Source organism: Chionomys nivalis, chromosome 9 (assembly GCF_950005125.1).
Source record: "Chionomys nivalis chromosome 9, mChiNiv1.1, whole genome shotgun sequence".
NCBI classification, from domain to species: Eukaryota; Metazoa; Chordata; class Mammalia; order Rodentia; family Cricetidae; genus Chionomys; species Chionomys nivalis.
The window spans coordinates 15097917-15124008 of NC_080094.1; the positions used below are offsets into that span (position 1 = coordinate 15097917).

General features: G+C 48.8%; 1 protein-coding gene across 10 annotated transcripts in view; it reads right to left on the reverse strand.

The window, feature by feature from the left end:
- Positions 1-818: 818 nt before the first annotated feature.
- The window catches only part of Tox2 (TOX high mobility group box family member 2), a 117005-nt gene continuing 91731 nt past the window's right edge, over positions 819-26092 (reverse strand). For 7 of the 10 annotated variants that reach the window (XM_057780733.1, XM_057780729.1, XM_057780728.1 and 4 more), the window contains 6 exons: positions 7801-8040; positions 6906-7133; positions 5184-5264; positions 4055-4447; positions 3179-3306; positions 819-1749 (listed from right to left, as the gene is read on the reverse strand). In XM_057780733.1, coding sequence (XP_057636716.1) covers positions 1683-1749; positions 3179-3306; positions 4055-4447; positions 5184-5264; positions 6906-7133; positions 7801-8040 — 1137 coding nt within the window. In that variant the 3' untranslated portion in view covers positions 819-1682. Of the gene's footprint in view, positions 1944-3178; positions 3307-4054; positions 4448-5183; positions 5265-6905; positions 7134-7800; positions 8041-26092 lie in introns of all 10 variants that reach the window. The other 3 variants (XM_057780732.1, XM_057780731.1, XM_057780730.1) reach the window with 1 other exon arrangement.

Sequence of the window (26092 nt, forward strand, 5' to 3'; positions counted from 1 at the left end):
TATGCTGACATTTGGGGACACTCTAACCGCTGGGATTTTAGCCATGCTTTTCAGTGGCTGGAGAGCTAAGTCTCACCTGGAAAGTTCAAGGTTGACCCTCTCTTGTATCTTCACACTGTTGGGTATGATCACCTTCACCCCGACAACACAGATCTACTGAGCATTTACTCTGAGCCACAAAACCGAGAGAGTTTGTTATCTCCTTCTGCCCATACCACAGCTGAGGTCAGGGGTGGCTTTTGCCTGGACACAGGCACTCAAGCGGCTTGCGGAGTGGCAGGCAGGCCTCTGCTCTTAGTTTCGCTCAGAAGAAACTCTGACCTAGGGAAGCCGTCACCACGTGCCACTTCGGGAGTCCAGGCCTGGCTCAGATGCAGGACCAGTCTTGCAGTCATTGAATGAAAAGAACTTGGTCATGATGTATGATCTCCTTAATGTGTTCTTAACGTCTTCTTAAAAACTTATCGGTACATTATTTGTGTGTAGAGGTCAGAGGACAACTTCCAGGGATCAGTTCCTCCTGTCTACCAAGTGGGTCCCGGGGCTCAAACTCAGACTGTCACATTGGCAGCAGGTGCCTCTACCAGCTGAGCCATCTTGCCAGTCCTCAATGTGTTCTTAAATCCTATTTGTAAAAGCTTTATTGCAAGTTTTTGTCCCTGTGTCATCAGGGACATCACTGTAACATTCTTTTTTTGTTTGTTTGTTTGTTTGTTTTTCACTGTAACATTCTTGTATCTGTTGTTTATTCATCTGGTTTGGGGCATTGGGTAACCAGGCCTGGGTGAAAAAGTGCTGGAAGACACAGGATCGCTTGCCACTTTTCAGAAGTTTTATTACAAAGAGGTCTGAGCAAAGCACGGGGGGCACCAGGACGGACATTGCAAGGGCCGGGAGACAGCTGCGAACAACACAAACCAAAGCCTAAACCAAACCCAAACCCCAAACCACACACACTTGGGAGAAACCACAACATTGTTCTCAACTTTTCTTCATAAATAGATGGCCAAAATTGTTGCTGGCAATTTTAAATAGGTGGGTATATGATCAAAAAAGAAAAAGAAGAGGAAGAGGAGGAAAAAGAACATGAAAAGGAGGAAGAAGAGGAAAAGAATGAAGAAGAAGAGAAAGAGGAGGAGGAGGAGGAAGAGGAGGAGGAGGAGGAAAAGAAGAAGAAGAAGAAGAAGAAGAAGAAGAAGAAGAAGAAGAAGAAGAAGAAGAAGAAGAAGAAGAAGAAGAAGAAGAAGAAGAAGAAGAAGAAGGTGGAGGCCCTGCCCATTCCCTCTGTGTGCAGATAAGAATCAGTTTGACAGCTGTTTGTGCACATGTCTCTCTTAAGATAAAACTTCAAAAAAAAAAAAACTGTGCTAAAGGTCTTATAAAATTTTTTTTACTTTAAAGGAAACTTTCTTTCTCCCCACAAAATAATCTTGCAGATGTCTTCAGCACGGTTCTAAAACAGTGAACTACTTACACGGAACCCACAGCACGTGGGTTTCAGCATCTTTTGTGTACACCGAGAGCACACCTGTAGCTGGCCCAGCATCTGGGGTGGGTGTCTGTTGCTAAGCAACCTCGAGGGGGGGCAGCCCGGTGAGCTTGGGCTGGGGCCAGAAGTCCAGACGCAGGGGACTGTGTGCAGGCCAAGGAGTGGGGTCCACAGCTACCCTGGAGCAAGCAGGTCAGCGGGCGGAAGGTTCCTGCAGGTTCTTTGGGCTGGTGGTGGGCGGTGGGCTGCCTCTGCAGAGTCTGGTGGGAGGTCGAGGGAGAGACTCAGCCCTGGGGCATAGGTGTATCACTGCTGGCCGGTCACCCTGCCTGCTGCCATGGCCTCTCTCCTGCGGTCAGCCCTTCCGGCTCGGAGCAGTGCCCTCCGGAGAGCCTCAGGGAGGGAGGGGAGGCGGGATTAGGTGAGGTAGAGCGATTTATCTCTGGGGAGCAGGCTGCAGGAGAGAGTAGGGGCCGTCAGCTACTGGAGCCCACCCTGGTGCCCCTGCCCTGTGTCCCTCATTCTCATTAGCTGTCTCTAAGGCTGAAGGAGGGGCTGCCCATCAAGCAGAACCAAGCACCCCTCCTGGCATCCTACCAGGGACCCTCTAATTATTTTTTTTTATCATTTGTTTCATGTCTACTGTGTTTGCTTGTATTTTGAGGCAGGATCTTATGTATCCCAGGCTGGCCTTGAACTCGCGATGTAGCTGAGGGTGATCTAGAACTTTTGATTCTCATGCTTCCATCCCAACCTCCACCCTGAGTTCTGGGATCCTAGGTATACATCACCACACCAGGTTTGGCGGTGCTAGGACCAAATCCCGAGCTTTCTGCATTCTAGGCAAACGTTCTACCAACTGAGATATGCCTCAGCACCCCCATCATGTCTACATTTAATCATAACACCATCATCTGTACACTTCAAACAGAACTACAGGAAAGTAGACACCTTCCTCTCTGTAGAATACTGCACAGGATGAGCCAGATATGTTGACCTTTGCCCGTGGGAGGATGAGACAGGAGGCTCAAGAGTTCAAAACTAGCCTGGGCTACATCGAAAAACTTCACATTTAACAAGCAAGACTAGAACAGGCTGTTGAGGATCAAACACTGTCACCCAGGGGAGAAGTTCACATACAACGTACTTACTCTTCCTTGGCCCTGACTTTTGGGGAAAAAAAAAAACTGGGTGGAGGGGAAGGGCTGGGGGAGAGTCTGTGCCTGTGTGGGCTATGAAGGGAACCTTGCCTACCGGAGTCTGCACACCTTCAGGGGCTCTCCCTAGGAGGTCAGGAGTGGAGGCAAGGGCAGGGTTGATAAAGGGCCAGGAGCACTAGCAAAGCGAGGAGCCCAAGTCGGAAGGCTGGTGGCCAGGAATGGGGAACACACTGCCTGGTGATGGAGATGGCCACTGTCTGCTAAATACTCAGACCTCACCCTCCATTCGTGAAAACGTGGGACAAAAGAAGAAAAGGCATGAACCAAGGCCAGCCCCAGTTTCCCTGATGGCCTGGGCATCCAATCAGCTGCGCCCCCCTGGACCTTTAATCTGTGTTGTTCCCTGTACTCTAAACATCCACCACGTGGGCTGGGGGTGCCCACTTCACATCCCCCAGTGTCCCCTGCTCTCCTGCCACCCCTGCCCCTATCAGGAATGGAGAGTGAAGGGGACCCGAGGAGGACTGACCTGCAGGTGCTGAGGCCGCGCTCCCCGCTGGGGTAACTCCCATCCCAGTCCGCACTGCTGGAAGGGTTGGATGGGCCAGGTGAGCGGGAGCCAGAGCCACTGGGGAACTCAGAGATGTGTGGGAAGTCCTACAGGGGAAGGAGGGGTGGGCAGTGAGCAGAGGAGAGATGAAGGGGAGCCTCTCTAGCAGTTGGCATCATCGTGTGTTTGAGGGTGTCTGTGCTTCAGAGACACATCTGGGTCCATGCAGAATGCCCACTCTGCCTCTCCCCCCGTTTCCCTAGTAGATCATCTTTGGGAAAATTCAATGTGAGCTGATCATGTGTCCCTGCCTGGTGTGTATGAGACTCTGGCTTCCACCCCCAGCATGACAGAGAAGAAAAGGAAAGAAAAAGTGAAAATGAAAATCCAACCCCTGTCTCAGCTGAGTTCTTTTGGAGGGCAGGGGTGGCTTTGCTTTTTTTTTTTTTTTTTCCTTTTCTGGACTTCAGTTTCCCAATCTGTAAAATGGGGTTACTATGCTGAATTCCTGTGCTGGAACCATTTGTGGAACCATCACTGGAAGCTAGGGCTTTGGAGATGGCAAACGAGCTGGGACAATCTGGCAGAGGTCACAGCGGTCTAAAAGAAGGTTCTGGAGCAAAGCTTAGCTGGCAACTAGTCAACTGCCTGGAGTAGCCAGTGTCTCTCTGGGTAGGTAGGTGTTCTAGACCCATTTCAGAGAATTGGAAACTGAGGCTTAGAGAGGTACAGTGCTGTGGCTGATGTTGCACAGCTGTTGAGTGGCCTGGCCAGTATATGAAACCCCCCACCCCCACCCCAGCTGCCTTCACTCCTGGTGAGAGTCACAGGCGGCTGCTGCTTGGTCCTGCTTACCTGTGGCCCTGGAGGCGAGGGGCTCATTGCCAGCTGCACCTGGAGTGCCATGGAGGCAGGCAGGACAGGAGGCTGAGGGGCAGGGGACATGCTGAGAGGTGGGCTGAGGAGGGCGCCCTGCGCGTGAGGGGGCAGTGGCAGCTGCTGGTGCAATGAGGGGCTGAGAGGAAAGGAGGGTGGTGGTGGGGATGTGCTGAGGCCTGGCAGCAGGGCCTTGGAGCCCAGCGTCCTGGCCAGGCTAGCGGAAGTGGCTCCGGTGCGGAAGGCCTGCAGGTCCGAGGGCGTCAGGAAGGAAGCCAGGCTGGGCATGGCGTACATGGGCTGCTTGGGTGGGAGCATTTTGGCTGGTGGATTTGCCTGAGCAGTCTTGGCCTCGCCTTGGTCCGGAGGGCTCTGGAGGAAGATAGAAGCCAGGGATAAACCAGAGATAGGGCAGAACCTGGATGTGGACTAGGTAGGCTTGCAGCCTGCAAGGCCTCTGGACAGCTCTGTGTTGTGCTACGGGGCCCACTGTGAACTAATAAACCATAACTATGTAGGGACCTGTGGGTATGCAGTTTTGATCAGGCAGTCAGCCCCACCTTTACCCTCATGTGGGCTTCCCTGGAAGTATGGTCCCGCTGTCCTCACCCTGGCAGCAAGATCAATGCCAGCAATGCGCCACGCTGTTTATGCCACCCCAGCCCCCCACCTTTGCCCATGCAATTCTCTCAACTCTGTAAGCACCCTTTGCTTGGCCCTTTCGAGCCCAACCCAGGTGTCATTTTCTTTGTGACAGCCTCCAGGACAATGCTCTGCCTCCTTTGGGGCCTCAGACCTACCCCTTACCCCTGTGCTCCTGGTGTGCACAGAGAGGTAGAGAGCATGGTCAGGAGTTAGGACAGCAACGCTGGGTTGGAACCTACAACAGCCACTCACATGGCCAATCCCAGGCTCATTGCGGAGCCCTCTGAGTGCTAGCCCCTCCTGCTGAAGGAAGCCAATGAAATGAGCCTCAAATAAAGCCTGCCACATTGGAGGTGCTCCCAAGGTGTGACATACACATGTCACTCATCCTCTCTGAGCCCCAGCCTTTGCTCTACCCCTCCCGTGGTACACTCATCAGGACGTTGCCTAGGGATTTAGTTACCTTGGAGACGAGGCTAGCTCGGTAGGCCGCTAAGGCTTTCAGGTACTCCTTCTTGGCAGCTTCGGTCTTCCTCTTATACGCCTGAAAGATCCGAGACATTGGGCAACTCTGGAGAAAACGTCACAGAGGAGCCACAGGGCAGAGGCTGTGATGACAAGAGGGGCTTCCAGGGCCAGGCATGGATGAAGGTTGTGGGGACAGAGGCCAGGATACCCTCCAGTTCCTCAGCCATGATGTTGGCACAGGTGACGACAGAAAGGTCACCCAGAAGCCTCTCTTTGGCCCAGAACACCACCAACGTCTTAATGCCGCACTATCTTTGTATTCTGACACAAACCCGGCTCTTACTCATACGGCTGCCATTGCTCCTCTTAGCATTAGACCTAGGTTTCCACATTCTAGCAGGAGTGGCCCACGTGTCTCACACTCCCTCTGCCCATGCCCTGTAAGTAGAACTCTTCCACCATGACTTGGGGCTCAGCCTTGAGACTATTTGGCCAGTGGCATAAGAATAAACTAATGCAGGAGACTTGGAAAGTGTTTAGACTCTGGAAGAGCTCTAGAGCCCATGCCAGGCCCAGGATCTCTCTCTCTCTGTCTCTGCCTATCTATCTATCTATCTATCTATCTATCTATCTATCTATCTATCTATCTATCTGTCTCTCTCTACCTCTCTCTCTCTCTCTCTCTCTCTCTCTCTCTCTCTGTTTGCAGATCAAGATGTCATTCTTGGTTACTTTTCCAGCCCCATGCCAGCCTGCCACCATGTTCTCTGCCGTGATGATAGTGGACTAAGCCTCTGAAACTGTAAGCAAGCCCTCGACTCAGTACTTGGTCATGGTGTCTCTTCACAGCAATAGAACAGTGATGAAGACACCTGTCTAGCCTGTGGGACCATGAGACACGCAGCTATCTATCTTCTTGAAGAAAAGTTGCCTCGTGTGTTGCAGCCGAATGTAGAAGCACAGACAGTTCTTATCAAGGTCAGCTGATGAACCACCCTGCTGAGCCCAGCACAACCCACAACACAAGGAAAGGACAAAGGTCTACAGAATCTCTACACTGCCAAATAGGACCACAACTCACATCTGTGGTCCAGCTTGCTACTGCTCTGGGCTTCCCACAGGCTCAGTGGACAACATCTCCATTCCCCGAGGTGCAAGGCAGAATCCTAAGGAGACCCCACCACACACTCCACTTTCAAAAGAGCCAATGGATGGTGACTCCCTGGGGTGTTGTAAAGATGTGATGTGGTGATGGAGGGGGGATCCCCATGGCGCTTAGCCTAGGTGTGCTCCAAGCATGGTAGTCAGTAGGTAGGGAAGCCAGGACTCAAAGAGGTTAGGCAGTCAATCTGAAGTGAGTAGCTGGTAAGGCATTTCCAACGGCAGGAGCCAGCTCAGCTTCCTTCCGCCTGGAGGCCTTCAGAGAGCCCACATGGCCAGTGGAGCAGAAAGGACCGAGTTAAGGGGACTGCTGGATGTGGGGGGAGATGTTCCCTGGTTTATGGATGGGGAAGCAGGGGCCCAGCAGAGGTAGTAGGACACAGCACTGGAGGTCAGCAGGGATGGAAGAAACCCTGCTTCCCAGCTTATAGATGGGCAAACAAAGCAGCAAAGCCCCTTGCAGGAGCCTCTAGCCCCAGAGGCCAAGCCTGGTATCACACTCTTGGTTCCAGGGCCCCAAGTCTCAGGGACAACTTAGAAGGGGACCAAGGCTCACCTGTTTCTGCTCTTCTCCCAGGCTGTCCCACATGGAGGCCACTATTTTGGACACATCCCCAAAGGTGGCACTGGGATTCTGCCCCTTGATGGCGGCCTGAGTGTCTCTGAAGAAGAGAGCATAGGCTGACACTGGCTTCTGTGGCTCGTTGGGGTCCTTCTTCTTCTTCTTCTTTGGGTTCTTGGCCTTTTTGCCTGGGTCTGCTGAGGGTCTCTTCTCTCCCGAGATCTGCCAGGTGGGAGGAGTCGGTAAACTGAAGAGGTCAAGGGGCTCCTAGCCAAAGTGACTCTAGCAACCCTTGGGTGAGCTAGGCTTTCTCGGCAGCTTACCTCAGACCCATCTAGTCCTGTTCTCTCCCAAGCAGAGAAAGGGCTGCCTAGCCAGAGGTTCATACCCAGGCAAGGATTTAGGGTAATTCCCCAGGAATGTGTAGAAATAAAGGAAAGCAAAACAGGGGGGAGGAAAAGACAGGGGGAGAAAAGAAGAGGTGAGGGAGAGGGGTGAGGAAGACAGAAGTCATCCCCACTTGGCCTCTGTTTTGGCCAGGGTATCCTCAGAATGATGCTGGATCAAATTGAGAAGCATACAGACCCCTGGTCAGTTTAGGGCCTCCTGTCATGGACACTGTGGCTGGACCCTGGGCCTCTTCAGGGGCAGCATTGCCTGGAGGAGAGGGTCTCTAGTAGATTCAGCAGCCACAGCCGCTACAGCCTGATGTCCCAAGGGCTCAGGTGCCAGCCCTCTGACCAGAGGTCCACACGCTGACTCTTGGTTTCCAACAAAGGACTAAACCTCCTTTCTAGTCTTTTCCAGAGGGTCATGGTGGAATGACCTGGCAGAGTCCCTTCTCCACTTGGGGAGATAACCTGGTAGCTACACCTTCCATTTCACGCACCTTGAAATGGGCATCTGACTCCTCCTCCTGTGTGGAACTGGATGGAGAGGGGGTCGCTGACTTGCTCCCTGGGGGTGATGGGGAGCTGTGGGCAATGCCACTCCGGATGCCCATCTGGGAGATGAGCTGGGACTGGCTCAGGGCACTCATGTGGCTGGCCAGCATTGCTGGGCGACCCAGAAGAGGCCCTGGCCGGCCGGAGTCATAGGCAGCTACCTCCGAGTGGACCATCTCCTGGATCTGAGAGAAGACAGGATGATTTCGTTAGAAGGCTCTGCCTCGCCAAATGCTGCACTTGCCTCTCAGGCTCAGAGGAGAAACCTGTGGATGAGAGGAGGCAAGTGGCCATTTCCATACTGGCTTGTGCTTCCCATAGGGATCCCCTTAGGAGGATCTCAAGGTGGAGTGCCATTCTCCCTAAACCTCTGCATAGTGTAGAACACCTGCGAAGCCCCGAGGGTCCCTTGGCTGTAAACGGATCATCTCATGATACATGCTCCATCCTGAACATGGCTCTGCCTTGTCTGCTGTGTGACAATAAGCAGCAGCGAGCGCAGATGCTGGAAGCACACTTCTGAATCCCGGCCCAGGCCCTGGCCAGGTGACACTGGCCACGATTGACCTCACTGGGCCTCAGCTTCTTCATCTGTAAGATGTATAATCATACTGCTCCCCAGGATCTAGAATACTGTGTACTCGTGACCCAAACAGACACAGTATAGATGCGTGATTCATGGAGGCTTATGTGAACATTCTTAGAATTATTTTTTATTTCCTCTACATTTGTTATTTATTCTGTCCGATTTCTAACGTTAAGCACCCCCTTGTTCTCAGCTTTTCCTTCATTAAGCAAGCAAGTGGCTTCCTATTTTATGTGGGGTTCACAACTTCTCTTTAAAAGCATGAGATCTTGCTGGGCAGTGGTGGCGCAGGCCTTTAATCCCCCCCACATGGTAGGATCAGTCCAACTGTCTCCATCTCATCCCTCCCCATAAATGTTCCTCCACAGTTGGCTAGCAAGATTAGCCATGTCTCTGGTGTCACTGAGCTCTGTGTGTGACAGAGAAGAGACAATGGGGGGATAATTCCTGCCATCAAATTCAGATGATTGTGACCACTCGAACATGCATGCACACACACACACACACACACACACAAATGAAGAAAGAAAAAACTCGAGGGGAGTAGAGGAGAAGGTACGATGGTTGCCTCTGGCTTCCACACAGCCACTACGCATGGGCGCCTTCATGCCCACTCTCCCTACAACTCAACTCTTATTTTAAAGCTAAAAATGTCCTTGAGTGTTTCTCATAGACGTTACTGTGAAAGTTTTTATTTTTTTCATCATTTTATGTGCATGGCTATTTTGCCTGCATTCATGTGTGTGCACTTCTTGTGTGCCTGGTTCCCTTAGGGACCAGAAGAAGGTGTCAGATTCCCTGGGACTGGAGAATCCAGTGGAGAGTTGTGAGCTGCCATGTGAGTGCTGGGAACTGAACTCGGGTCCTCTGAAAGAGCAGTAAGAGCTCTCAACTGCTGAGCCATCTCTCTGGCCCCAAAGAACACTGTTAGACTTTTGCTATTGATCTCTTTTATATATAAGTATTTCATTCTTCAATTTTTTTTTTGACCCTAGAGTTTGGAAGCAGAATCCAGTGACTTCCAAGTGGATAATTTTGCTTCTTGCTGTTTTGTCTTGAATTTCTAGTCACAGAAGAGGTGAATGTTTTCACAGTGTGCCATTTGTACTTCTGAGAATTTGTTAAGGTTTCCTTTGGAAAACAAATATAATTAAAACATTACCTGTTCCAAAGTACTTCCAGGCAAATGGTGGGCCGTGGCCATATTGCAGGAGGGTACCATCTACTGAGGTGGGCCGTGGCCATGAAGCAGGAGGGTACCATCTACTGAGGTGGGCCGTGGCCATGAAGCAGGAGGGTACCATCTACTGAGGTGGGCCGTGGCCATGATGCAGGAGGGTACCATCTACTGAGGTGGGCCGTGGCCATGAAGCAGGAGGGTACCATTTATTGTACTGTTTAGATTCTATTCTTAGTTTTGGGTCTCTAATATTACATTAACTTGTCTAGGTCAGGGATTTTTAAACTTTTTCTACGTGTGACCCCTTTATCATCTAAGAAACTTTTATATGACCCTGCAAAAATAAAATAGGCATATAAATCAAACACTTAAATGCTGAGAAATTGTGAAGGGATTTATTTAAAAACCAGTATTTGGTACACATTAAAGATGGAGGCAAACTACATATTAGTGAGATTGATGTGTTTACTTATTGCTTCTATATGAAGATTAGCTCTTGGCTGACTCTGGAACTGCGAGATGGAGAACAGGGTCAACTTTTCAGAACTGATCAATATTTTGATTTTTATAATCATTGAGGCTGAAACTGCTTTGCACAAATACATAGCACAGAATGGCAAAAGTATATTTAGCACCATTTCAGACACAGTTGGCAATCCTGTCCTAACCCTAAGACAAAATCCACCAGACAACTTCTTATGAAACACGTCAGAAACTCGAATGGCAATTAAGAAAAAGAACATTCAAAAAAAACAAACAAACAAACAAAAAAGAACATTCCACAAAAGTAGAATCCAAAGATGTAATAATTTAATGCTTAAATGCTGAGGAAGCTGGTGTGAAAATATCAAATTTTTGTTTTCCACAACAAAACCATGATTTTAAAAATATTTTTAAAAAATTAATATACATACATACATACACACACACACACACACACGCACGCACACATATGTCCACAGAGGTCAGAGGACAACTCAGGTCCTTGGTTGTCAGGCTTGAAGGAAAGGGTCTTTCATTTATTGCTGTCATTTTGAGATTTTATATTTTTGTGTACAGGTGCACTGCCTTCATGCTTGTCTGCGAACCGTGCGTGTTCAGGGCCTGTGGAGGCCAAGAAGGGCCTCAGAAGAAGCAGTTCTTCCATTAAAAATTCAATTCAGCAGCTTCCCTGTCCTTATTGAACCCTAACCACATGTGCCACAGGCTATTTTTGATTCAGATGTTTCAAATTAAGCAATCTACGGCATGCTTTCTTTATTTGGTCTAGAACCGCCAAGATCCAGATGAAGGGCTCAGACAGGAGCAACTTCACCAGGAGGAAACTTCAGAAGGTGTCTAAAGACATTTTCCGTTCTCACAACCGGGGGTCTGCTTCTGACACCTGGTGGGTGGGGCAAAGGACGCGATTAAACTCTCTACAGTATGTAGGATGGCTGCCCTCCACCCTTGCCCCCAAACAAAGACTCTGTGTCCCCAAATGTGTGTATGCTGGGATTGAGCAGCTCTGCCGCCCCCCACTCCCGCTGCCCCCCAGGAAAATCTCTGCTGTGTTCTGTTCATTTCTGTCAAGACTGAAGATTTGACTTTCTTCTCTCAGGTTGTTCGGAAGAGCGCGTTAATAGAATGTATCCTTTGCTATCATTGTGGTCAGGGGACTCGAATCCTAGAATTTTGTGTTTTGAATATGCCAAGGCTTCCATTATGCCTTAGGACAGGACCACTTCTTGCAAAATTTTCATGTAGAACTAAAACAACGTGGCTCTGGGGGTAGAGTGCCTGCCCTGCATGTGTGAGGCCCAGGGTTTGATTCCTAGCACTGAGGGAAGAAGTGATTGATGTTTATTCTGTCACATAGAAAATTTCCCAATGTCTATTGAAGGACTGTTTTGACATCGGCTGTGAAACTGAGGAAACTGAGCTAGAGCCTAGCGTCCCTCCTGTGTCCCTATCAGTTCTCCGGGGCATTTGGAGTGAAGGGGTTTTCTTCAGGTGTGCTGACGTGAAGCCATCCAGATGTCCCAGAATGCTCTGTCTTCATGAGGGCTTCTCTTTATGAATAGAAGCATTTTTGCTCTGATGAAAACGAATGCTTCTGCCTCCCATCCTACTCTGTCAGCTGTTGTCATGGTTTCCTTCGTGTTTTCTTCTCATCCTGCACCATTTCAGATGTGCATCATGAAAGCAGCATATGGGTGAGTGCTGGTCTGCAACCCAGTTCGCAATACATTGTGAGCCGTGTTAGTACGTTAATTGCAGAAACCTGAAAAATAGGCTTAGCAAGCGAACTTCTTTAACGTGTAGAAGGTTTTATGATTGAGCCTCTAAACATCCCCCTCCCTTTCTACCACCAATACGTACACGCCTTTTATTATGTGTGTGCGTGTGTGTTTCTTTTAGGCATGGCCTTACTATACAGTCCAAGAGATTTTAAATTCTCTATCCTCACTTCTGGAGGTATCATAATCCCTGAATTCAAATTCTACTACAGAGCCACAGTACTGAAGACAGTCTGGTATTAGCACAAAAACAGACAGGAGGAACAATGGAATTGAATCGAAAACCCGGATATCAATCCACACACCTACGAACACCTGAGTTTTGACAAAGAAACAAAAAATATCAAATGGAATAAAAAAGCATATTCAACAAATGGTGCTGGCATAATTGGAAATCAACATGTAGAAGAATGAAAATAGATCTATATCAATCGCCATGCTAAAACTCAAGTCCAAATGTATCAAAGACCTCAACATAAAACCAAGCACACTGAATCTCATAGAAGAGAAAGTGGGAAATACAGTTGAACGCATTGGCACAGGAGATCACTTCCTAAATATAACCTCAGTAGCAGAGACACTGAGAGAAACAATTAATAAATGGGACCTCCTGAAACTGAAAAGCTTCTGTAAAGCAAAAGGACATGGTCAACAAGACAAAATAGTAGCCTACAGAATGGGAAAAGATCTTCACAAACCCCATATTGGGCAGAGGACTGGTCTCCAAAATATACAAAGAACTCAAAAATTAGTCATCAAAAGAACAAATAATCCAAAAAAATGGGGTATAGACCTAAACAGAGAACTCTCAACAAAGGAATCTAAAATGGTGGAAAGACACATAAGGAAATGTTCAGCATCCTTAGTCATCAGAGAAATGCAAATCAAAACAACTCTGAGACTCCATCTTACACCTGTAAGAATGACTAAGATCAAAAACACTGATGACAACTTACACCTGAGAGTATGTGGGGTAAAGGGAACACTCCTGCATTGCTGGTGGGAGTGAAAACTGGTACAACTGCTTTGGATATCAGTATTTCTCAAGAATCAAGATCCAGCAATACCACTTTAGGGTATCTATCCAAAGGATGCTCAATCATGCCACAAGGACATGTGCTCAACTATGTCCATAGCAGCATTGTTTGTCACAGCCAGAACCTGGAAACAATCTAAATGCCCCTTGAACGAAGAATGGATAAGAAAAATGTGGTACATTGACATAATGGAGTACTACACAGCAGAAAAAATAATGACATCTTGAAATTTGCAGGCAAATGGATGGATCTATAAAACAGCATATTGAGTGAGGTAACCCAGACACAGAAAGACAAATATCATATGTACTCACTCATAAGTGGCTTTTAGACATAAAGCAAATAAAAGCCAGCCTACAATTCACAATCCCAGAGAAACTAGACAACAAAGAAGACCCTAAGAGAGACATACATGGTTCTAATCTACATGGGAAGTAGAAAAAGACAAGATCTCCTGAGTAAATTGGGAGCACGGAGACCATGGGAGAGGGTAGAAGGGGAGGGGAGAGAAAGGGTGGGGAGTGGAGAAAAATATATAACTCAATAAAAGCAATTTAAAAAAATTTCTATCCTCCTTCCTCAGCCTCTCATGTGCTGGAATTGTAGGTGTGCAACACCGTGCCTAGATTTTAAGTTTCAAACAAGAAATTGACATGATTTTCTCCAGGGAAAACTGGCTATAGCTTGTTAGGGCATGCTGTATTCTTCTTCCCAGCTACCTGCAACAGAATTCTTCAACCACATATTCCTGACATTGTGATTTAATATCTTGCTGATATTTGATAAATTTAAAGGCATTTAAATTGTTATTATTATGTTTTACAAATACCCTAAGTGGGAAACATTCCAAGTCTGATCACTGGTGAGGCAGAATGCCATTCATAATCAGTTAGGTCACTTGGGTTTGAACCAGAGGGTGTGGACAGTGGCAGAGCTCAGCTCTTAGGAAGGCTGGGATGTAGCACAAAGTCCTGGGATTGATCCCAGTACCTCATAAACTAGATTTGGAGGTGCTTGTCTATAACCCCAGCCCTTGGGAGGTAGTGGCAGGAGCATCAGAAGTTCAAGGTCACCCTCCACTGTATTTGGAGTTTAAGGCCAGCCTGGGCTAGGAACTCTCTCAGAAACAAACCCAACAAAACTCAATCCTTACTAAAAGAGTTTGAGATGCTCAGCATAACACAGTTGCATACATCTTGCAACCTGGTGATTCTCACTCTCCCACACACATGAAACATACAAGCTGTAGGAAAAATTGTGAGACTTTGCCATGGACAAATGAATGTCCTCTTGATGTTCTGCTGGGCATGGTCTACTGGACCTCTGGGGTTATATGCTTCCATCTGAAGGTCACCTCTGAATTCGACTAGGCTATTCTAATTCTACATCTTTGTAAATCATGGGGGAAAGGCATTATTACAACTGGTTCTCTTTTAAATCATTAAAGATTGTATTGCGGCAAAATAAAATTTTTCTTGTAACAATTTTATTATTGTTGTGTTTACATAGGCTGTGTGTAGGTTCATACACCATAGTGTGCATATGTCAGTCAAAGGACAACTGTGTGAAATTGGTTCTCTCCTTCAACCTTTGTGTGGGTCCTGGATGTCAAACTCAGGTTGCTAGCTTTCTCTGTAGGTGCCTAGCATCTGAGTCAACTCCCCAGCACCAATGTAAGCATTTTTAGACATACAGCTGTTATTACATCATCATGATACTATTCCTACCATACATTTACAGAATTATCTTGACCTCAACACCTGTTAAATAATAACTTTCCATTCCTGTCTCACCTAAGTCTCTGAAAAACACAAATCTACTTCCTTTGTATGTGGTATGTGTGTGTAGGGTGTATGTATACATGTGTACGGGGATGCTCGTGCCTCAAGGCTAGAGGAGGGTGTTGGGCATCCTGGTCTATTGCTTTCCACTCAGTCCCTTGAGATGGTATTTCTTACTGAACTGGAACTAGGCTGACGGACAGCAAGCCTCAGTAACTGGCTGGCCCTGCTATTCACAGCACTGAAGTCACAAGGACGCACCCTGTTCGTGGCTAAGGATGTGAACGCGTGTACTGTGCTTGTGCAGAAAGAACTCTTACCCACTGGATCATTTCCCCAGCTGCCATTATTTTACTTTCTTTTTCTAGGTACCTCATAGCAGTGGAATCATACCATATAAACTTTCTTTGGTGACTGGTTTATCTCCCCTAGCATGATAACCTCAAGATTTATACACTTGTAGCATGAGTCAGAATTTCTTTGTCTTTTTAAGGTTGGATAATATTCTGTTGTATGAACATGCCATATTTTGCTATCTATTTATCTGTTAATGGGCCTTTGGAAGATTTTTTTTTAAGATCCAAACTTTAATACCAACATTGGATGAGCGTCAGGGAGATGGCAACTAATTCGTGTCCATAAAAGCACAAATATATTTTTTTGGTAGAGATATTGATCCTGCACTACAGAAAAGACGATTCTAATCATCATATTCAATTGCTCTATTACACCAATCAGTTTTCTAGTTCTTAGTACATTTATTCCAGCATCCCCGATTGCTTAAGCGTTTGTCTATTTTTCAAATTCTTCTCTGAACTGAGTGTTACTGTCTTACTGGCTTCCTCATTCATACTCAGTTAAATACAGTTTTGATATGTTCACATGTATTGTTTGTATGAAAGTCATAGTTCTACCCTTAGAAATTTATACAAAAAAGATAATACAGAAGAATTTTAGATTCTAGAGAAAGCTGGAACTATCGTGGAGGCTCACCATCTGAGGAAAGTGACCAGGGCTTAGCCACATAATAGAGTTCTTCTCCAAGCCAGCGTGAATGGCTAGAGCCACACTCACCAGTGTGGGTGAATGAAAGAGAAGCAAGGAGCAGTTGAATGAGAAAGCACAAGGAGTGAGAGAGCTCGGAGGACATAGGCTGCCCCATGCCTTTAACTCTTTATGTAAAATGTGTCGCATGGCGATGCTGTGTTCAGAGTGGAGGCCATGAGGGAGAGCTGAACTGGCTCCTCAAACACCCTTTATTCTGTCAAAAGCAGAGCTGGTGCAGAAGGGTGATCACAGAGGCTTGTCAAAAGCAGAATCTCCAACTCGAGGGTGATGGGCCCTCGGAAGTCTGGGATGCAGACGTGGCTGGCATCCCCATGGCTTAATTGGCCATATTACATATCATGAAACATTTCACATAAGATGATGTCAAAGACTGGGCCCCTCGTCTTCAGGCTAGCTCCAGGCTCTACATTCCCCTTGATTGGCACCCCTTTTCCAGAAACACATCAGGCAGAGTACGAAGAAAATCCTTATTTCTCCCTAGCTCTACCAAAAACTGCACATGGCACCTTCATTTCTGCAGCTACCCAAGCCACGGACATGGGAAGTAACTTCCACCTCCCCCTTCCCAAACACCCATGGCCTAGCCCTGGACACACTGAGCACTGTTGGCCCTTCTTCACGGTGAGTCCTAGACTTCACACACTTCTCCTTACGAGAACTGTCACCCTTCTAAGACATGAAAGCCAGTTCCGTCTACCCTTTACTCTCAATTTAAAATGCTCATTGCACCAGGCACAGTGGCTCACACCTCTAGTCTTCGTGCTTGGGAAGCAGAAGCAGGCTGATCTCCGAGTTTAAGCCAGTCCAGTTGTCTAGAGAGTTCTAGGCCAGCCAGGGTTTCATAGCAAGACTTTGCCTCAAAACAAAGACACAAACAAGTTTCCATTGGCCTCCTGAGGTGGATCTAAATTGTCTAATAATCTGATAGTAAATAATGGCTTAGTGTATATACATGTGTATGTGCATACATAGCTGTGCATGTGCACGTATGTGCTTCTTGGGGGTAGGTATGGAGACTAAGGACAACTTTAGGGGTCACTGTTCAGATGCTGTCCAAGGCTCTCTCACTGCCCAATGAGGCTAGGGTGGCCACCCCACCTGTCTCCATCTCCCCAGTGCTGGGACTCTAAACACGGGTCCCACATCCCAGCTTCTTCTTCTTCTTCTATTTTTTTTTTTTTTTAAATTGAGTCCTGGGAATGGAACCCAGGTCCTCATGCTTGCAAGATAAGCATTGCACCAACTAAGCCATCACCCCAGCCCCAATAACGACTTTTTAAACTTTAAAGGTTCTTTGAGATTAAAAAAAAATCCCTATGACCCATATTTATGGAGGCAATATTTTTAATTTTACTGGTACTCCATCGATCCCTTTGAGCAGAGCATTTTCTGCTTCGTCAGATGAGTGATGTCTACGGCTATTGATTCGATGGCTGCTCTCGTCTTTCTCTGACCCTTCTGCTCCACACACACTGACTTGTTAGGCTCTTTCATCCTTGGCCGTATGTTGAGCGAGGAGTTGGGAAGAAAACCCTGAGCTTCTGGCTTCTGTGTCAGTGGTCATTGCTGTGCTGGGCCGTGACGCCACTAGATTTTAAAATCCGAGCATCCCTCGGTTTGTCAGAACACATTCTCTCCTGATTCTGAATTTTCTGTCACTTGGACAGTTTATCAGGAAGAATCCTCCGACTCCCATTTCCCTGAGCGTGGGCCTCAGAAGGCATCTTTAGATCTAGAGATTTCTACAGTTGTTCAGGGGGTTCCCTCCTAAATCCTCCAGGAAAGGCTCCGTGGAGCACTTGGGAAAAGAAAGAAAAAAAGCCAGACAGCACATCTGGATGCCTTCTGGGGAGATTTCCAGCTCACTATCAAGCTTGCTCTTGCTGAGCTCACAGGCGCTGGTCGGCCTTTCAGGGACTTCTGTGTTGACGTGGACCCGGTGCTAAACCCCAGGGATGAGAGCCCTGAAGGCTTCACAGTCAGTCAGGGCACAGGTCTTTACTTTGGGACAATATGCAGTTACAAACTAATAAGAGTGAGAGTGTGGCCACCAAGCATCCCCAACTTTCTAAGGTACTTCATGAACTCCGTCTTAACTCCCCAAAGTAAAAACGATACCCCCAATTAAAGGCCTGCCGCTTGAGGCTGTCTGATGTCAAAGGATATGTAGTGGTCAGACCTGAGCCCTGTCTCATGCTGATGTTGCCAGCTCTCAGGTGCTGGGGACACTGGCACCTGGCTCTTTACTTAGAGAAGCATTGACTAAATGGGAACTGCTTACCAACCCCCATGCCTGCCCAGCAGCAGACTCCCTGGGGTCCTGAGGGCTTCTCTCTAGACAGGAACTTTCTTCTGTCACCAACCTCTCAGAGCTGGCATTCCTCCCCCAAAGCAGCTCCCACCCCTCCTCTGCTGCCAACTCTCCAAGATCCTGCCCTGGGTCCTTGGTGGCTCGATGTGCAGAGACCTTTATCAGGGTGAGGGCCTGGCTGGCACAGCCTTGCTCAGGAGATGCCTAGGAATGGTATGAAGTGTTCTGCTCCTACATGCAAACACGCAGCCTGGCAGGAGCCACATCTGTACCCCCTCCTGCAGACCCAGGCAGAGGAGCAGGAGGGAGGTGGCAGCCTTGCAAACATAATTAGACTTAATAGATTCTCAGGGTTGTAGAATGCCAGGAGCTTTTCACACATGGCCAGCTGCAGTCTCTGTGGAACGTGCTAGATGCCAAGAGCAGTCCCACTAGGGACAGTGAGAAATTGCACCTCCCCTCAGCGTCTGCCAGTCCTCAGAACTGAATCCCATCCTCCTCCTCAGAGGAGATCAAGGCACTGAGCTATCTTGAACAGACCGGGGAGTTGGAATATTTTTGTTTTTTCCATGTAAGCTACAGACGTTTCCTTTCTGTTATATTCTGTCATGTAAAGCACCAAGTCCAATCTCATCAGAGACCAAAATGGGGCTAGAGGCCACTGGCTAGCATTTTATTTTATAATCTTTTGACAGTCTCGGGGAGCCTGTAGCAACAGACGTTAGCACCTTTGTCTACGGAGCGCAGTAACAATAGGTACTTTGCTGTGTTTGCTGTCACATTAGTGAGCGCTCACTATGTGTGTGGCCCCGTTGTGCATGTGTGAGCATATGTGCACCATCTATGTGCAGGAACTGTGCCCAGAGCGCTGCATAGTAAGATTGTGAGTAACTCTTGGGTGCAAACACATCCCCAACTTTCCATGAAGCTACTGAAACTTGGGATGGAGTACTGTAATCTTGCGACTGCCTCAGAATCCTGCATCTAGGAAAGGGGGGATTCAGAATTCCACCTAGCTGCGGCCTGGGGTCCTCTGTGCCCACAGAAACCCAAGCAGTTCTGACAGGGGAACAGGGTGACCATGAGCCTGCCCTTTGGGTACCAAAGAGAGGTAGTATTCTACAGAACAAATCATATGAGTATCCAACCCAGAATTTTCCCTCTTCTTCTCCCATGAACTTGCTCATAGTGTGAGTTTGAACAGGATCTGACCTGAACTAAGATGAGTTTCTGGGAACAGGGGCAAATAGCCAGGAGGGAGACATCCTTGATGATATACACAACAGGATGAAGCCTGGACCAGAGTTGGCACTTCACAAACGAGACATCATAGTGCTTATTACCAACCAGGACTGGCGAGCTTCTGTGAATGGCCAGGTATTAAGTATTTTAGGCTTCAGATGGGGTCTGTTGTAACTGCCTAACTCAGCTGCCATAGCAGAAAGGCAGCTACAGGCAACAGGCGAATGAATTGCTGGGGCTGTGTGCCAATAAAACTTTATTCACAAGAAGACTCGAGGGCCTGTAACCCCTGGCTTTATACTGTCAACTTCCTTATTACTGAAATGCCATTTATAAAAATAACAGTGGTACCTCTGCCCACCCTTCACCGGCAGTCCCCACTTGCCTGGCAGCAGCCAGCTCCCCATACTGAATTCTCACTTGGTTCTAGAAGGAGAGTTTGTCTTATCTTAGATTTTACAGATGTGGCCGTCACAGAAAGGAAGGACATTGTTCAATGTTACTTAGTGCTGAGGTTCACGTCTAGGTCTGGGTGACTCCCAGGCCTGTGTCTTTAGCTGTAACCAGCAGTCCATCCTCCTGCCCTCACAGCAGAGCAAATACCTGCTGTATAGTCTTCCTGTGCCAGACCTTGCCTTGGTCACCGCTAGGGTCTGGTTATGACCTCAAGCTGCAGTCTCTCTCTCTGGCGCGACCACTGTGGCTCCTGTAGGGAATGCTCTGGCATATGGCCAAAGCTACTTCGGGACCTCAAGACTCTGCAGCCGACTTCTTCTTCTTCTTCTTCTTCTTCTTCTTCTTCTTCTTCTTCTTCTTCTTCTTCTTCTTCTTCTTCTTCTTCTTCCTCTTCCTCTTCCTCTTCCTCTTCTTCTTTTTTTTTTTTTTATTTTCGAGACAGGGTTTCTCTGTAGCTTTTTTGGTTCCTGTCCTGGAACTAGCTCTTCTAGACCAGGCTGGCCTCGAACTCACAGAGATCTGCCTGCTTCTGCCTCCCGAGTGCTGGGATTAAAGGCGTGCGCCACCACCGCCCGGCTGCAGCTGACTTCTAATAATCTATTTACTTACATTCATCTCTAGGAACTGCCCCACCCCCTGGCTACATTCCTTCCCAAGGGGTTCGAAGCCAAGTGGGGTTCGAAGGTCCTGTCTCCTTGATGAGTTCATTTCCAGGAGGGCCTTACGGCCTGCAGTCCCTGATAGCCAAGAACTTCTCAGCTTAACCACATCTATGAGGACCCTTGAGCTGTGTAAAGGGACAGACCCATGGGCAACTAACATTCTTAGATGTCGCTATGAAGGGGCGGGGGAGCCTTTTAGTCCACCATCCCTTGGAGCCAGTGCTATGGGATGTCACAACTAAACTCACAAGCCGCCTTTCCCATGTGCATTCCACTCTGAAATATCTGTGGGCTTGGGGAGACAAATGTTTGAAAATCGCCCCCTTTAAAATGTCCAGGTGCACGCATGTGTATGCGCCCCCCCCCACACACACACCCTTAGCAGCAGAAGAAAAGAAAGCCAATAGCAAACCTTTCCCAGTGCCTGCCCCTCGCCTGCAAGCTCCGTTGGCAAGTATTTCTAATAAACTTTCATGCTTGGCGGGAGATCCTTTGCAGGCTGACAAATTCCTCCTGAAATGTAGACGTCTTGTTCAGAGTTATTACCCACGTGCACAGGTGCCCAGCTGCTATTGCAAAACCAGCAAGCATTTAATTGAAACAAACGACTATAATAATAGTACATTATCCCCGCAGGCCAAGCGCCATCCTAGTTTTAATTATTGAGTTAAGAGTCTCACTAATTTATCCTTTAAAGCAACAGCCCACTCCCGGTTAGACTGATCATCTTGTTATGAATATGAAGGCCCAGCAGGGAGGATGTGAATCAAAAGCCATTTGTCCCCTTCAGGGCTGTTTTTGTCTTTGAAGAAAGGTTTGCAAACAGGCAGCTGAGCGGCTTGGCAGGCCCCACCAGGATAGGAGGTTTCTGTTGCGGTTGCAATGGGGCCCGCCAGGTCCTTGAGTTTCTTCCTCTGGGAGGCAGGCTCTCCTTACAGAGTCAGCGCTAGCTTTCTACTTGGTCACAACCAAGAGTGCGGTCCTTCCTAAGCCACAGTCCCCCAAGCAGTCTTAAATCCCAGTGTCTGGTACCTCTCTGGTCTCACCCCTCCCTACTGTTCCTTGAATACTCAAGTGGGCTCTTGCTTCTGGACCGTTTTAGAATTGGTGTATTTTTGCCCCCCCTGGGGACATTGGTTGGCATTTTTGGTTGTTGTAACTAAAAGACAGAACTAAAATAACAGGAAGACTTAGAATTCAGAACAGCTCACCTCCAAAGTCACTCACTTTGTGTGGGCTGCCCTGTTCATGAACTGCTCTTCCCCATGGAGGGCAGCGTTCACTCTGCAAACTCCTTCACTCCTGGGGGACTTGGTTCAAGCCTCACCTTCCCTGGGAATCTTCCTGATCAAGCAACACAGTGCTGCAACCTGTCCCCCTAACACACACTGGGGAGCAGGCAGAAAGTCCTAGCCCCTTGGGCTGCTGTTGTCTTTTCTCCAAAGCACCTGCCAACAGTGCGCGGCATGTTTATCAGTTTGTTGCCCCCCCACACACATAACCTGCACAGGGCAGAGACCTTTGCTTTGTTCCCTGACTACTGGCCAGCACCTAGCAGGGTGTGAAGGCCAGTGAGGACCAAGCGTGCTTTCTAGAGTTACGTGCCTGAGGACGGGTCCTGGTTTTCCCTGTCTGCTCACGCTTGTCATACCTGGAGTGCTTGTCCCAGCCCTGTTGTGGCTGTAAATAGTTATTTTTAGCATTTGGCAGCTCTTTGGCAATGAGCTGTTGGATACATGACAGTCGTCATGTCTGTATGTATCATTTCCTCTGTACCAGGCACCGTATGGAGCCATCAGGGAGTTGCAGTGACAAGCACAGGTGACTCCTGCCTCATGGCGTTAACGCCTCCACCCCAAGAAGCGGTGAAGTCGAACATCAAAGTCAGGCTAGGGCATCAGTAGGGTCCTGCACGGAGTGGTGGAAAGTGGGAGGGAGCGGCAGGGATGGGGAAGGACGAGCTAGAGGACTAGGCAGGACAGGACTGGGGGGATCTGAATACCATGCCTGAGTCCTGAAGCTGCAGGAGGCTGTAGACAGCGTGGCCACTGAGAGCCCCTGACAACAGGAGGTGAGCTGACCCTTCTGAGACTCAGCTAGAAGGGGTGGGTCTGAGAGCCAGAGGAGGAGAAGCAGGGTGGAGACACACAAAGGGTCCGTGAGTGGTGTCACGAAAGACACCAAAAGTGTGTCGCATGGAAGGGCAGAAGGGGGAGTTTCTGGAAGAAGGGAGAGAGGTCAGTCAGTCTGTCAGGCATGAGAAAAATGTCACATATCAGTGGATCTGACAAATCAGAGGCCACCAGGGTTCCTAATCAGGGCAGCTTTACAGCCATGGGGAAACAGAAGCCAAAGTGACTGGGAGTGAGGGTGTGACCAGAACCAGCAAGGTACATGAGACTGGGGCTTCTGGAAGTTGTCAGGGGCTGCCTGGCTTTCCATTGAGGTGCTAAAGGGAACTGGGGAGGTGGCACTGTGACCTTGACTCTCTGGGTCCTGTTTTCCTCTGCATCCTCAGGCAGCCCTTTTAATGCCCCCAGGCCCAATGCTGCTGTGGCTTAGGCATGCCAGATGGGGCAAGGGTACTGCATGCAGGCGTATGAAGTCTACTGCTCCCTGTAGGTAGCCTGTGTGGGGCAGGACCCGCCTCTGAACCTGGGTGATGCTAAGCCTTGTATCAGCTCCTCACTACTGAGAGCAGAGGGGCTGCCACGGGTTTGCTGGCTTGACCGTGTCTCCTCGCCTGTGGTGACAGTGTTGTCCCCAAGGGTCTGGGTCTTCTCGTCACACTACAGGGAGCCAGCACAGTTACCTGTCTTGCTTTGATGAATCTCTGTGACTTATCTTTCTGTGTCTTTGAAGAAACGGGAGGGACCTGTTGAAGAGTCGGTGACTAACCACCTCAGAACTTCTGTGATCACAGAAGATGTGTGTGTGTGTGTGTGCGTGCATGTATGTGTGTGTGTCTGTGTGTGATGTTCAGAAGCATTTCAAGAGGCACAGGAGCTGTGAGGACTGTTGCTCTCTGGGCTTGCAGCAGGAATAAAGCTGGAGGAGTTGAAGGGGCCGATCACTAAGGAACTGAGCTCCGTCTGTAAGTACAGGGAACCCTGGGAGGTATGTGAGCCAAGAATGGCCCAGGGACCTCCTGATTCAGCTTCATAAGTGAGAGGTGGCTCTAGGGCCAGCCTTGATGGACAGGATGAGCTGAGGAAGTGGAACCAGCTGGCCTTGGCCACGAGTGGTGGCAGTAGGGGTTGGCAATCAAAACCAGCCTGTTTATGCTCTGACTCTTACGTGTTCCTACACCTGAGAGCTTTCACCTCTGCCTTCAGCCTGGGGCTGTCAGGATGGAGGACTTCCAGAAGGGTGCACCTGTGTACATGGCAGAGACCTTTGCTTTCCCATCTGGGCAATGGGCATCTCTTACTCCTTTATCTCATCTGTCGTCTGTCCCACTAGAACGTCAGTTCCACAGGTCAAGGAGGGTTGCTTGCTGTGTTCACTGCCTGGGGTTCGAGAGTGACTGGGGCAGAGCAGGGACTCAGTACAGGTCTGTAGAATGGGAGAGTAAATGCCGGAGTACATCCTAATAAAACAGGGCGGAGGAACGCCACAGGTCTTGCTCAGGGTCGTGCTGCTGCAAGCACTGTGCCCAGGACTTGGCACCAGGAAGCAGAGGATGACTTCCCCACCTAGAGCTAAGCTCCCCCTTTCCTGTACCCAGGTAAGTTTCTCCTGGAGGCTCCTCCAGCCCCATTCCATCTCATCCCATCTCTAGTACCTCCCTATGGAGTGAGCAGTGCCAGCGCAGGCCAGCCCCTCCCCCACAGACTCAGTTCACCTTTCTAACCAATTCTCACGTTAAAAAAAAATAAAATTAAATACCAGGCATGGTGTTGCACATCTTTAATCTCAGCACTTGTGAGGCAGAGGCAGGAGGATCCCTGAGTTTGAGATCAGTCTGGTCTAGAGCAACAGGACAGCTAAGGCTACACAGAGAAACCCCAGCTCAAAAACAAAACAAAAAATCTTTTAAAGTGATTTTTACTAGTTTGTACATGTGGGATTTTTGTCTGTCTGTATGCATGTCATATATGTCTGTGTGCCGTATGCATCGAGTGCCAGCAGAGGCCAGGTGAGGGTTCAGAATAGGGCATTGAATCTCCGGAGACTGGGGTTACAGATGGCTGTAAGTCACCGTGTGGGTGCTGGAATTTGAACTCAAGTCCTCCGGAAGAGCAGCCAGTGCTCTTAACAGCTGAGCCAGTCTTCCAGCTTCCTCAATTTTCAAGGCTCTGCTCAGATGCTCTGCTTCCAGGAAGCCTCAGCTCTATCGCCTCACCCAGGCTCCATGAGCTCTCTCGTGTACACTGTCATGCTTTGCGGGCAAGGTGTCACTACTGTCACCAAACCTCCATTTGAGTGGTCACACGCATGCCCGGCTGTGGATGGGGAATGGTGGCTGCTTTACTTTGGGCTTAGCCCAGGCCTGGCAGACAACAGGCACTCGGTAAAGGTGACAGGGTGAGCCTGGTAGGCTGGGAGTGGGGAGCTCAGGGGCAGCTTCCTGCAGCTCCTAAGCGAGACCTGTCTTGAAGGGACAGGGACATCACAGCTGGATTCTGTCCTTGACTTGCTTCTCCTGGCAGTCCCTTAGTGAGCCTGTGAGCCCATGTGCCTCCTCACCATTGCCCATGTGGTTCCCTTTGCAAGGGATGCCCCATTCACTGGCAAGTACCTAGCCATTGACTCACATCAGCCGGCAGTGTCCTCCGACTTCACATCCCTCAATTAAGGGCAGATGGGACCAGATCTGTCCTTAGGAAGGTTACACTGGCTGCTCCAAGGGCATGAATGGGATCAAAAATACTGGGCCAGAAACCCAGTTTAAAGAGTGGTCCCTGACTGAAATGTCTGAGCTGGGATGCCAGATACCGGAGCAGGGCAGAAATCAAGGAGTGGGTTGCCAGAGCTTGGTGGTGGGTTCAGGTGGGCTGCCCTACTCTGTGCTCCCTGGCAGAGGTGAGAGGCTTGGGTGAGAGGGAAGCCGAAGGAAGAGCCAGAGTGATCCATCCCTCCTACCTTCACATGGAACAGTTGACATTCTAAATTAGCACATGCACTAATTAAAACCGTCTTTCCAAAGAATTTATTACCGGGTGTCCTGAGCTAATTATAGATTCTCTGTGGCTGATCCCGAGCCGTCTGCTAATACAGTGTTGAAATCTCTCCGGCCACCCTTGTTTAAATTATTCACCAGCCCCGGCAACAGTTGTGAACTGTAATTTAAACAGTCAGCTCATGAATATTCAATCAACACAACAAACACTGCCGTGTTTTACTGCCTTGCCGCTCAATATTTTGTATCCTCGCCTGTGTTTACGTGTTTTTATGAACTCTCGAGGAAGGAGGAGTGTGCACTGCCTGGTTAAGCTGCGCCTGGAGTGCCGGGGTGGGGGAAGCAGGAGGGATGGGAGTATGGAAAGCCGCTCTCAGAAGATGGGGCTCGGTGGCATCACCCCCAAAGGGGCTGGCGGGAGGCGCAGGTTCACAGAGGTTAAGTCTGTCCTGAAGTCGCAGAGTGGGTCCCTGGCACAGACAGGACTCGGTGTTCTGGGGGTGATTCCTGCTG